The sequence below is a fragment of the Anomalospiza imberbis genome, chromosome 18 (genome assembly GCF_031753505.1).
Source record: "Anomalospiza imberbis isolate Cuckoo-Finch-1a 21T00152 chromosome 18, ASM3175350v1, whole genome shotgun sequence".
NCBI classification, from domain to species: Eukaryota; Metazoa; Chordata; class Aves; order Passeriformes; family Viduidae; genus Anomalospiza; species Anomalospiza imberbis.
In genome coordinates this window covers 8617720-8628995 of record NC_089698.1, presented here as the reverse complement: position 1 = coordinate 8628995, position 11276 = coordinate 8617720, and the positions used below count along the sequence as shown (strand labels likewise).

Genomic DNA, 11276 nt, shown 5'->3' with positions numbered 1-11276 from the left:
AAGCCGCGCCGGGCGCTGCCATCGTTGTGGCGTGCTTGGTGCGCCGTGCTCCCGCGGCAGGCGCCGATCTCGCGGGCGGGGGCGGGGCGAGGCGGGCTGGCCGGCGCCGTTCCCGCACGACATGGCGGCCGCGGCGGTGGCGGCGGCAGCGGCGGCTGCGGCCACGGCGGCCACGGCGGCGGCGGCCGGGACGGCGGCCGCCACGGCCGGGACCGCCGCGGCTCCCTCCTCGGGCCCTGCGGGGCGCGGGAGCAGCGCGGCCACCGCGCGCGGCTTCTACTTCAACACGGTGCTGTCGCTGGCGCGGTCGCTGGCGGTGCAGAGCCCGGCGCCTCTGGAGAAGGTGCGGGGCGTTTGTGGGCAGCGGCCGTCACGCGCGGGGCGCTGCGTGTGCGCAGGCTGCGGGGCTGTCACGCGTGGGAGCCGCGCGCGGCGGGGGGGCCGTGCGGCGGGAGGAGCGGCCGCTGTGTGCACAGGGCTCGCGAGCAGCGCGCTCGGCGCCTTCCTGGCCCCTTGTGTTCGTGCCGTGTGTGGGGTGCCCGCCCGCCCCTCGGCACCGCCGCGCCTGGGAAGCGGGCCGGGGGCGGCGAGCGCGCCCGCGGGCCGGGAGATGCCCCGGGGGGCGCGGCTCTGCCTGGGCGGGGCCGTCTGTGGGCCCTGAGGGGCTTCGGTCAGCCCAGCTTCGTCCGTCCCTGCGTCCGGGGCAGCCGGGCCTCAGGATTCGGATCAGCAGCGCGCCCTCGGGGCAAGGAACTGGATCTTGCTGCGTGTCCCCCAAATCTGTAGACTATAGTCTTGTGGGAATAATTAGTCTCGACCTAATTAGGGCTGGTTGCTTTCCTCCGCGTATCTGGTTAAATCCAGGCGACGCAGTCGGTGCCGGGCGAAATGCGGGTGAGGTGAAGCTGTGCTGGAGGGAGAGCCGCGGGGATCCGTGTGTGGGCAGTGCCCCCGAGGGGCTGCCCCGCTCCCCGGGCAGGTGCTGCTGCTGCTGCCCGCAGCAGGGATGGGCAGCCTGGTGTGCTGGCACTGGGCACCAAGTGACAGCGTGTCCGAATTGCTTCAGGCGGTAATCGTGACTAAACAGCTGGAAAAAGCACCGCTCTGTGCTGATGAAAACTATAGTGCTTGTGCTGGGCCAGCTGTTGCAGCCTTCTTTTCTTATTTCTTGTTCTGGAAATGTTCCGCTGCTGTGGCAGCCAATGGTGAATAATTTTTCTGTGCCCTGCTGTTGGTTCACAAATATCTAGGGATTTTATTATTTTTTCCAATTTGGCAGAATACAGCAGGTCAATGATAGTAGCAGCTCATATCTAGCCAGAGTTGCTCACTCATGGTATTGTAAATGTAACCTGATGTGGAACACATGTATCAGCAGTCATTTTCCAAAGTTCATATTTTCTCTGCTGTATTTTATACTGGGCAATAGGATTATCAGTGTTGTACTACAGGTCGTGAAATTAGGAGGTCTGGCAGTTGAAGGACCAGACCCTTGAATTCCACTGAGCATCCAGTCGGTTTTTCTAATCCTCTAGGGAGGTTGTTTCTTGTTTTAGAAATTTCAAGGTGGGATGTTCAGAGAGTTATCTAAATAGGAAGTGACTTCACATTCAAACATAGGTGAGTCAAACGTAGTTATTTCTTAAGAAGGCCCTTTCTAGATAGTATTATTAACATCAAGGAAATTTATAAGAAGACAACATGCTTGTTGCATTTTCCCATTTGTTAACAATTCCGTAGAAGAACAAAGTATTTGGGAGGTTCGATGTAGTCTTTAAAAGTGTGTTTGTTAAGTATGGAGTAAAGTAATAGGTGAATAGTGAGAAAATATTAATTCTGTATACTTAATCTGCTATGTTGAAAGGATTTGAGCAGGAGGCATATACAAGTTGGTAACAGTTAACTGTTCAGTGCTGTATATGTAGGAGGCATTGGTGCAGCTCTAATCAAAGCTCTATCCACCTGTTTTTTTGTTTACAGGAATTGAGTAAATATAATAAAAGTGTCTGCTGCACATTTCCTGCACACCTAAAAGTGAAGTAGTGGAACGAAGGCTTTATCATACTTCAGCACTTTGATCAAGTGTTGAAGAATACCTTTTAATTGACTCATGTTGTAGTAAAAATATTTGACATCTACTTGAGATTTTTCTGCCTTTTTCTGGTTTCTGTCATTCCTCACTCTTTCCTTGCCTTTGGGTGTTCGCGGTGAGATTGATGACTGAAGGAGGGTAATGTTGCCAAATGTATTCCAGAAGGTGGAGAGACCACTGTGCACTTCAAACAAGCTTCAATTTGGTTTCCTATCTTGTTCCACTGTTCTTTCCCTCTGCTGTTTTTCAGGTACAAAAGCTGCTCTGTATGTGTCCAGTGGATTTCCATGGGATTTTCCAGTTGGATGAACGTCGCAGGGATGCTGTTATTGCTTTAGGAATCTTCCTAATTGAATCTGATCTTCAGGTATTTTTCCCCCTTAGGCTACCTATTTACCTTCAAGGATCTTGGACTAATTTAAGTTTAGTTGTTCATTGAATGGAAAGTTGGTATTTGCTCTTCATAAAAGTAGATAAAAAGATGAGAGAAAAGGGATGGATGCTGTCAGGGGAGCAAGGAAATACTGATAAGTGTGATGGGCAGTAGCCATGGCACTGCCACAGCCAAACTGCTGCTGTGTTTTCTGGTCATCATGGCTTAAGCAGAGAAAGGAGAGAGTATTCAGCAGGATTTACTCTAACCAGGTGTGTCATTGCATGTTCTTCTCCACATGCTCCTGACTGACAGGGATGCTCCGATGCACTCCTGGAGGCCAGGTTTGCAATAGGCCCTTTCATGCCAGGATAAACAGACAGGGCACACAGGCTGCATTGTACACAAGCATCCCTTCTGTGTCTGCCAGCAGGGCCAGCACAAGCTGGTTCTCTTCCCTTTGACTGCTGGGCCTGGTGTTGTTCTGTGTAGAGGAGGGGAAGCATGGACAGAGTCCCAGGTCCAGTGCTGTTAGGCCTCACTTTAAATTCTTTCGTATTACCAAGGTTTGCATCAGGCCTGAATTGCCTCCGATTTAGTACCCATGTGCTATGGTACAGCTTGCATGGATATTATTGACCTTGTTCTTTTTTCTTTTTGTGTTAGTTTGGGTTTTTTTTAATATGGCAGCTGTACTGTGCTTTGATTTGCAAGTGAGGGAGCTGAAGTGTTACTTAGATGTGTTAAGTGGCTTGTGTAAGGCCCTGAGATGCATCACATGTATGGAATTGGCACTGGCACTCTGAATTTCTAGCTGTCTTAAATTTATTTTGGGAACTTGCTGTCAATTAATAAAGTGTTTGGGGTTAGGTACTGTTCTGGAACTTTCTTCTCCAGCTTTTAGCGAGAATGAACTATTGCCTGGAGTGAAAGGCTTGGATTTAAGGTGCTGAATTGGGTTACTTTCATTTGCTTGTTTTGAAATCAGTTTTGCAATAGTTGAGAAGCCTGTGGAGTAATCATTAGAAGCAAGTTCTGTGCATGCTAATGTCATTTTACTATATCTCTAAAATATCTTGAGATTATATGGTTCAGCTTTTTTTCTCCTTTTTAAGTAGAATATTTCCTTCTTTAGCACAAGGATAATGTGGTTCCGTACCTTCTGCGACTCCTGAAGGGCCTTCCCAAAGTCCAGTGGATAGAAGAAAGCAATGCACGGAAAGGCAGAGGTGATGTTTGGATTTTTTGATCTTTGTCATGGAATGCCAGCCAGGAGATAGAAATAGCAAAGGTTGTTCAGGACATGGTTCAAGGGGAGGGGAGAAGTCCTGCTATGTTCTTACTTAGCTCCTGGCTTGACAGCTTTTAATATTGATTTTCTTTAGAAGCCAGAGGAAGTTGAATAGATCCCTGTTTTCCTGCTTTGCTGCTTTTGATGAATTGCACTTTCCAAATAGTTCTGTGTTCAATATATTTTGCTACTAAACTGCAGAAGATTGTGTAGTAGCTAGAGTAGGAGAGTGGAATATGAGATTTGTTGCTCTACTGATGCTTAGTTGCTGTTTAAATCACTTCATTTTTTGCTCCCTTAGTGTAAGAATACTTTTATACAGTATTATATAATTGGGGTTTATTTCACATAAGTTGAAAGCCTGGGAAGGTTTATAATTCTGATTTTTCTTTAAACATTTATGCTGAAATTATGATGGTTAGAGTGCTTCTGAATTTTGTATGTAACAGTACTTTTGTCTACAGTCTGCCTCAGAACTTTATGACATGGGAGTCACTTGTGTCTTCTTGCCTTGTTATAGTTTGCTCTTTCTATGTTGGTTCTCTTTATCAAGGCTTAAGTGGCTGATTTTTTCTCCGTTACTTTGCAGGTTTGCTTCCAGTGGCAGAAAACTTCAGCTTCTGCTTAGTGACGTTGTTATCTGACGTGGCTTACAGGGATGCATCTTTCCGAGAGCAGGTGGAGTTCAAGTTTGTGCTGTTGTATTACCCAGTTCTCCAATGCTGCAATCCTGACAAGTGTCTGGAGAAGAGCACAGCTGCTCCCTGTCAGCAAGGGGCTGATTGCTTTAGCGTGTGCACCGATGCATTAATTTGCTTGTAGTCAAGTACCTAGAGGATATTCATAGATCTGCAGTTACTTTTGGGTGTCACTTGCTGGGCCCAGAGTTTTAAAATTCCAGTTTTGATGCTGAGGTTGGGAGTACTGCAGTTTCATTGTGTAATACTTGCAGCTCCCTGCAGACTTGACAGGAGAAGCTCTGTAACCTGAGTGAGTGCAATATAGTCTTTTAGTCCCATAACATTAAGAAATCTTCACAGAGGTGCTTACGTTAATGTTTACAAGTTTCAGTTGTTACAGCGATCTGGTGTAAGATAATGATATCTCTTTACCAAAAGATATTTTTGTATGTCTGTCTTGATGACTTTAGATTTTGGATGCAGTCCTACAAGTAATGCAGTTCCTGTTGGGAATGTGCCAGACACCACAAATGCACGATAAAGGTAGTGATAAAATTGTTACTGTATTTGTAACTCCTGTCCTCTGAACTTGTGTTTGTTTGCTGGTTATCAGGATCAATCCTGAAAAGTCAGTTTTGTCTTTCAGCTTCCCTTAGCACTTCTCTGTTCTGTTGTTGGCTGGAAAATATGGAAGCAGAAATTTTTGATGCTTTCATAGTTTTTTCCTCTGCTTGTGCAGATCAGTTATTGTAAAGTAGTTTAGGCTGAAACAGTTTAGTGAAGTGGTAGCAAAACCATGAGAAAGAAGTTCTAAGTTACTGTTAATTGCTATTACATGTGTTTTTCTTTTCCAGAATATTTATGCAAGTATGCAGTGCCCTGCCTGTTAGGAATTTCTCGAGCCTTTGGTCGCTACAGCAATTCAGAGGAGGCTCTCCTTTCAAAGCTTTTTCCTAGAATTCCCCCACATTCCCTGCGAGTTCCAGAAGAGCTTGAAGGAATTCGCCGTCGATCCTTTAATGACTTCAGATCAATTCTTCCCAGTTCTCTGCTCACTGTTTGCCAGGAAGGAACACTGAAGAGAAAGGCTAGCAGTGTGTCCAGCATCACCCAGGTTTGTATGACTTGCTCTGAGTTAGGGTCAGCGCTGAGATGTTTTCTTGGTCTCAGTGGAGTTAAGCCTGGGTATGCCGAGAGTCTCTTAACACATTGTTTGAGCAGATACAAATGTCTTTATTGTGGTTCCACAACTGAGTTTCAAAACAGTTTTGTAGTTTCTGAATTACAGAACAAGCAGTGACAGTTAAAGTAGCAACTGTACTAGTAAGTCTTACGTGGAGCATTTGGCAAATCCCATTCCTTGTGTTGTTACCATTAAAAGGCATTGTAATGTATATATGTAAAATTGGGAAGCTGCACTTAATGGCTGAAGCTTTCATGAGAGGATACAGGAGCTCTTCCTGGTTTCACGAGGAGCTGTAGATGTTCGTTGTCTTAGGGGAAGACTGGATTCAGATGGTGGTTTGAAACTACAGATTGTTACTGGCATAGTTTGATACAGTAGAGCAGTCATCATTCTGATCTCTTCCCTTTAGTCAAAAGCACTGAACTGGCATTTTTTAACTTCCCATTTTTGCCTGGAATTGAGCTGTTAGACCCAGCAATATGTAGTTCCTGTTAGTTTTGCTTGAAGCTGTGTTTCATTTTAAAGTGTACAGTCTATTCCCTGACAGGTTTTTAAATGTTTTATAAATATTTTCTAAAATACAGCTTTTGGGCAATGTTTCAGGTTAGTCCTGAACGTGGACTTCCAGCTCCCAGCTCTCCTGGAGGATCTGCTGCAGTTCATTACTTTGAAGGTAGATTACCTTAAGGAACAGTTTGTGGTTTGGGGTTTTGTTGCTATTTGTAGAAAATTTAAAAGAAAAAAACCTTTTGATCCCTTCCTCTGCCTTTTAGAATTCTTACAGGAATTCAGTGGCACATGCTGGCTAGGATTTTTTTTTTTAAATTGTGGTTTAAAGACAGTAGGAATTAATTATTAGCAGCAGTAATTTCCAGGCTCAGTTGTTTTTTACTTGCTTCTTGATTCCCTTCCTGCTAGGCAGTGCCTAGTGCTGAAGAGCTTAATTCAACTAGGCCAGAAAGATTTCAGGAGATTAGGCTGAATACCTTTGAGGACCAAGAGTTAATATTGTGCTTCAGTAGACAACTACATTGTTGATCTAGGGTCTGGAGTTTTGAGGCTTGTGGCACATTGTATAAATCCAAAACAGCTGCTCTATTTGGAGTGAGTGTGATGTGGGTCATTGTGGAAGACCCAGTAATTTGCTGAAGCAAGAAATACTAAAGGAGACGCTGAAGTGGAGTGTTCACTAATGTGCATTAGTTACTGTATCATAAAAGGTCAAAACCTGAGAAAGTTTCATGAATTAACATGCAACCTCTTAACTACTGAGCTGTGGTAGAGCTCCATCTGTGAGTTCTAAGTCAAAGGCGGGCTTAAAAACAATCTCTCCTTCATGAATCATGTGGAGGACAAGCTCTGCATCTGAGCTCTTTTGGTGTCTCTGGTTTTGTCTAGCCCTTTCAGGTTTTTAGCAGTTTGGGCTTTCTCTCTTTCTGGGCCATTCTCCTCTCTCAAGCCCTGGCTTAAATTAATTTTTTCCACATTGCTTTTATTTTTTCTTCATGTTGCTATTTCTAGAGGCATCTCTTCCTCTGTCATATAATGGGATTACAGGGTAATTCTTAAATTGCCAAGTAGGAACAGAGCTGTTTATCTTCTGTCTACTGTGTTGAATCAATGTATTCTTCAATGTTGTGGTCTTCATGGTTTGAGTTTAAAAAAATAAACAAAACCCAAAGGTTGTAGGTTAGAGAGATACTATTGTAGTAGAACAGAAATAATCTTAAGTCTGTAGATGGACAACTTTGTAAAATCTTTTGGCTTATTTTAATTGTCTCTCTGGTAGAGTTATGATTATTCCAGTTAGGATTTTATTTTCAGTACTAACTTGTACCAAATATTTCAGCTCCAGTCAGTCTTTGTATTATTTCTGTTGATACAGTTTGTGATGGTCTTGCCTTCTGAAGAAGATGAGTAGTGACCCTGGTTTTATTCTGGCCAAGGCTAACAGCTTAAAAAAAAAAAGAACTGAGGACTTTTTTTTTGGTGTAAATAAATAGTCTTACTTGAAAGCCTGTTAATCACAAGAGTATTACTCTAGCACAGCCAGCTGAGTACTTCAGAAAGGCATGAGATGTAATTTCTCAAAAGGAAACAGAGCCAAGAGCAGTTTGCTGAGCAAGTTGTTTGCTTAATAGAGTACTTGAATCTGAAAAATAATTTGATTCTCTTTGCTTTCAAATTGCTCTGGTGAATTGGTGCCTGTTCTAAAATGAACACTGTGGCATGTATTCATTTCATCTAATACAGGGGAAAACCTTGCAGGATAGTTTTGACTTGTTCTTTGCATCTCTGTGCTTCTGATTTAAGGGGCATTTACAAATGTTTTCAGGTAGATGCACATCAGTAGTGTGGAAAGGTTTGTCAGAAGTATCTCTGACATGGACACAAGTTACTGTAATGAATTCTCTGTTGTGATAGTAAACTCCTAATGACAATTGTATCATAGTTTTCTGTCTTAATTTACTAGTAGATGAGCTGAAATGCATGTATGGAAAGTTAAAGACTGTGTTAGAAAGAACTCAAGTGGCTAAATTCTTCCATTAATGACAGTTAATACCTTTTCTCTCCTCAAACTTGTATTTCCATTATTTTTTTCTGATCAGGTTCATATCTTCCTGATGGGAGTGCACTGGATCCTGATTATTACTTCTCCACAATCAGTTCCAGCTTTTCAGTTTCTCCTCTCTTCAATGGTATTAACAATAAAGAGTTTAACATCCCACTGGAAATGCTCCGACAGCTGTTGAACATGGTACGTGATGGCTCCTTATCAAGATTGCAGTGACACTGTGTTGTAGATATTTGCTAGAAATAGATGCAGTTTAAGCTTTTAGAATTGCAAGTAAAATGACAGCCTTTGTCTCTCAAGCTTTGTGTAATTTTATTTTGATGGCATTTAATGTCATACTTGAGTAGCATTCTGAAAGCTCACATAATAACCATGCAGAATTTGGAAAATTAAGTATGTTTATGTCAACTGCTTCCTGCACGTGTCTGGCAGACCACTTGTTCTGGTGTAACCTGCATACTGCTGGTTGCTGAAACAGAAGATTGGGTTTTGCTGTGAGAGTGAGACTTCCTGAAGGATTTGCTGGGAATTCACACAAGTGACAGAAGCTGCAGGCCCTGTCTGCTTCTGGCATCAGCTATTCTGGAACAGCAGAGAGGCTCAGATGTTCTTGTTGCAGCCTTAATTTCATCTGAGGCTTCATAGTGAAGCGACTTGTGTTTTCTGTGCATAAGCAAAATTTTATTAAATGGTACTCTGCTCCTATCTAGAGTCATTAACAAGAAACATCCTGTTTTAGTTTGGTTTTTTTTTCTCTCCATAGGTAAAGCAGATAGTTGAGGATTCTCTTCTGAAGACCTTAGATGCGGTTATAGCTGAAGTTGCAGAGGTATGGTTTTACCTTCCTCCTTTAATGACTTTAATGCTTCATTTTTTGCCTTATTACTTGCAAAATTAGTATTTTACTTATGTAAGGTATGCCTTCTCTTTGCAAAATGATACTAATTTCCTTTTTGAACAGTTCTTTCAGTGGTTTAAATCTAGCCTTGGACTGTGTAAAAATGGTGAAGGGGGGTGATGTTTTTCTCTAACATAGGAGGAAATAGTTATTTTCCTACATTAGCTCTGTTGTCCTAATAAATTACAGCATTGGTTGCCCAAAACTGGTTTACTGTAGACTAAGGTCTGTCTTGCATATTGCAGTGACATTGTCTTTTTTCACATATATGAAATGCATTGGTTGTTTTCAGCTTGTGGCTTGGAAAGCACTGCTGCTTTTTTAGGTGCCATTTCTATGAGTTTGTCAGTGTTGCAGCTCATGGACTCTCAGAGGTGGCAGATTTGATTCTTTAGGTCTGTGAGTCCTCGTTTCAGAACAAGAATTTGTTTCTTCTTCTCCCCTCCCCTGGGTGCAGTTCTGTCACAGCCTCCACCACATTTTATGGAGTTTGCCTCATTTCCTCAGGGCATAAAGCTGTGGTGAAAGGGGTGTGTGCTGAAATGTGTGCAGAAATGACTCTGCTTTGCTCTCAGCCTCCTGTCGAGCTCTGCCATGTTCAGAATGGAGGCCTGAGTGGAGAAAACTTCAGCCTCTCTTTTTGCCATCTCAGTAAAGTGATCTCAGTAAAGTGAGAGCTTTGAGTCTCCCCTTTTTTTTTCTTTTTTGTTTTTACCCCTACAGATGTGCTCTTCAAATCAAACAGTGTCTGAATTTTGTTTAATGCATTGAATGGCCGTACTTTTATTAAAAGTAGAGGGGGAAGATCTGTGAGGTTACTTCTTATACCTGTTTTATATGCTTGTTTACTTTGTGAAGGTGGAGTGAGATGGCTTATCTGTATAATGGAAAATACTTCCTTTTGAATCTGGCAGATTGCTTCTTTTGTCTTTCAGTCGGGTTCTAGTACAGATCTCTATTACAAAACCTTCAGTGACCCTCTTTACCTTGCTCAGTTTAAAATGCTGAGAGACACACTATACTATATGAAAGGTACAGTATTTATTTATTTTTATTTATCCTTCATTATGTTTAGGATCACAAGCATCATCTGCTTTGTGTTGAGTGCTTGAATATTGGGTTTGCATTTCCTAGGAACTCTACTTATGATATGAAATTTGTATTTTGAAATGTTTCCTTATTAAAAAGGTGCCATGACAGTAGAAAAAAATATTTTGGCCACCATTAAAAGGATTAATAGATGACATTTGAATTGTCTGTTCACTGGTGGACTTTGTTATGATAATTACTTTTTAGACAGGAGATAAACTCGATTAAATAATATAATTTCTAATGTAGCAATGACTTTTATACATGCTGTTATTCAGATACACTGACTTAAATCCTTCCAGTATAATGTTGTTTCCTTTTCTCCCTTTAGATCTTCCCAACTCATTTGTGAAGGAAATCCATGATTTTGTGCTGGAGCAATTCAACAGCAGCCAGTCAGAACTTCAGAAAATCCTCCATGATGTGGATCGGCTGCACAACGAGCTGAGCCCTTTAAAACTGCGTTGTCAGGCCAATGCTGCCTGTGTGGATCTCATGGTGTGGGCTGTGAAAGATGAGCAAAGTAAAAAAAATGCTCTTTGGTCTCTGCAGTGTCTGTCTGTTCTGTTCTAAGTTGTAGAAATCCGTACGGAATAGATGGTGCTCAGAGAAATATTAAATTTCACTGGAAGACTTTTTACTTTTAGAATACAAGGGTAAAGCTTCCATCAAAAGACTGTCAGATTAGTTGGCTGATTAGTTAGACATCTCTTTATAGAAATGGAAACAGAAACTTCCTATTACTTATCTCCAGGGGATGCTATAAATGCTGAATTGCATGCAGCTATTTATTTTCTAGTTTCTGTTTTATTTATTCTTTATGTCTTAAATATTTCTCATTTCTTTTATAGAAAATGTTTTTTCTTCATTGCTAGCAGACTGGGAAGCTCTTTCTTATTTTTCCTCTATTTTGTTTCTTGTTGTATAAATCTTACATCTGCTGAGTATGTTGAGGATTTTTTTCCTTTGGACATTGCAATATTTAATTTCTGTTTAGTATGAAGTATGCTCAAAATCAGCTTTAAGTACTGTCATTCTTTCAGTAACAGTGTTAGACAGAGCTGTTTGGTGCAGGTGCTAGGCTTCTAAAAC

General features: G+C 42.2%; 1 protein-coding gene across 2 annotated transcripts in view; it reads left to right on the top strand.

Annotated features, from left to right (window-relative positions):
* Positions 1-105: 105 nt before the first annotated feature.
* PI4KA (phosphatidylinositol 4-kinase alpha) overlaps positions 106-11276 on the top strand; it is a 54625-nt gene continuing 43454 nt past the window's right edge. For both annotated transcript variants that reach the window (XM_068208867.1, XM_068208866.1), the window contains exons 1-11: positions 106-343; positions 2343-2459; positions 3601-3694; positions 4346-4434; positions 4907-4979; positions 5291-5550; positions 6226-6295; positions 8232-8380; positions 8961-9026; positions 10031-10127; positions 10516-10707. In XM_068208867.1, coding sequence (XP_068064968.1) covers positions 122-343; positions 2343-2459; positions 3601-3694; positions 4346-4434; positions 4907-4979; positions 5291-5550; positions 6226-6295; positions 8232-8380; positions 8961-9026; positions 10031-10127; positions 10516-10707 — 1429 coding nt within the window. In that variant the 5' untranslated portion in view covers positions 106-121. The remainder of the gene's footprint in view (positions 344-2342; positions 2460-3600; positions 3695-4345; positions 4435-4906; positions 4980-5290; positions 5551-6225; positions 6296-8231; positions 8381-8960; positions 9027-10030; positions 10128-10515; positions 10708-11276) is intronic.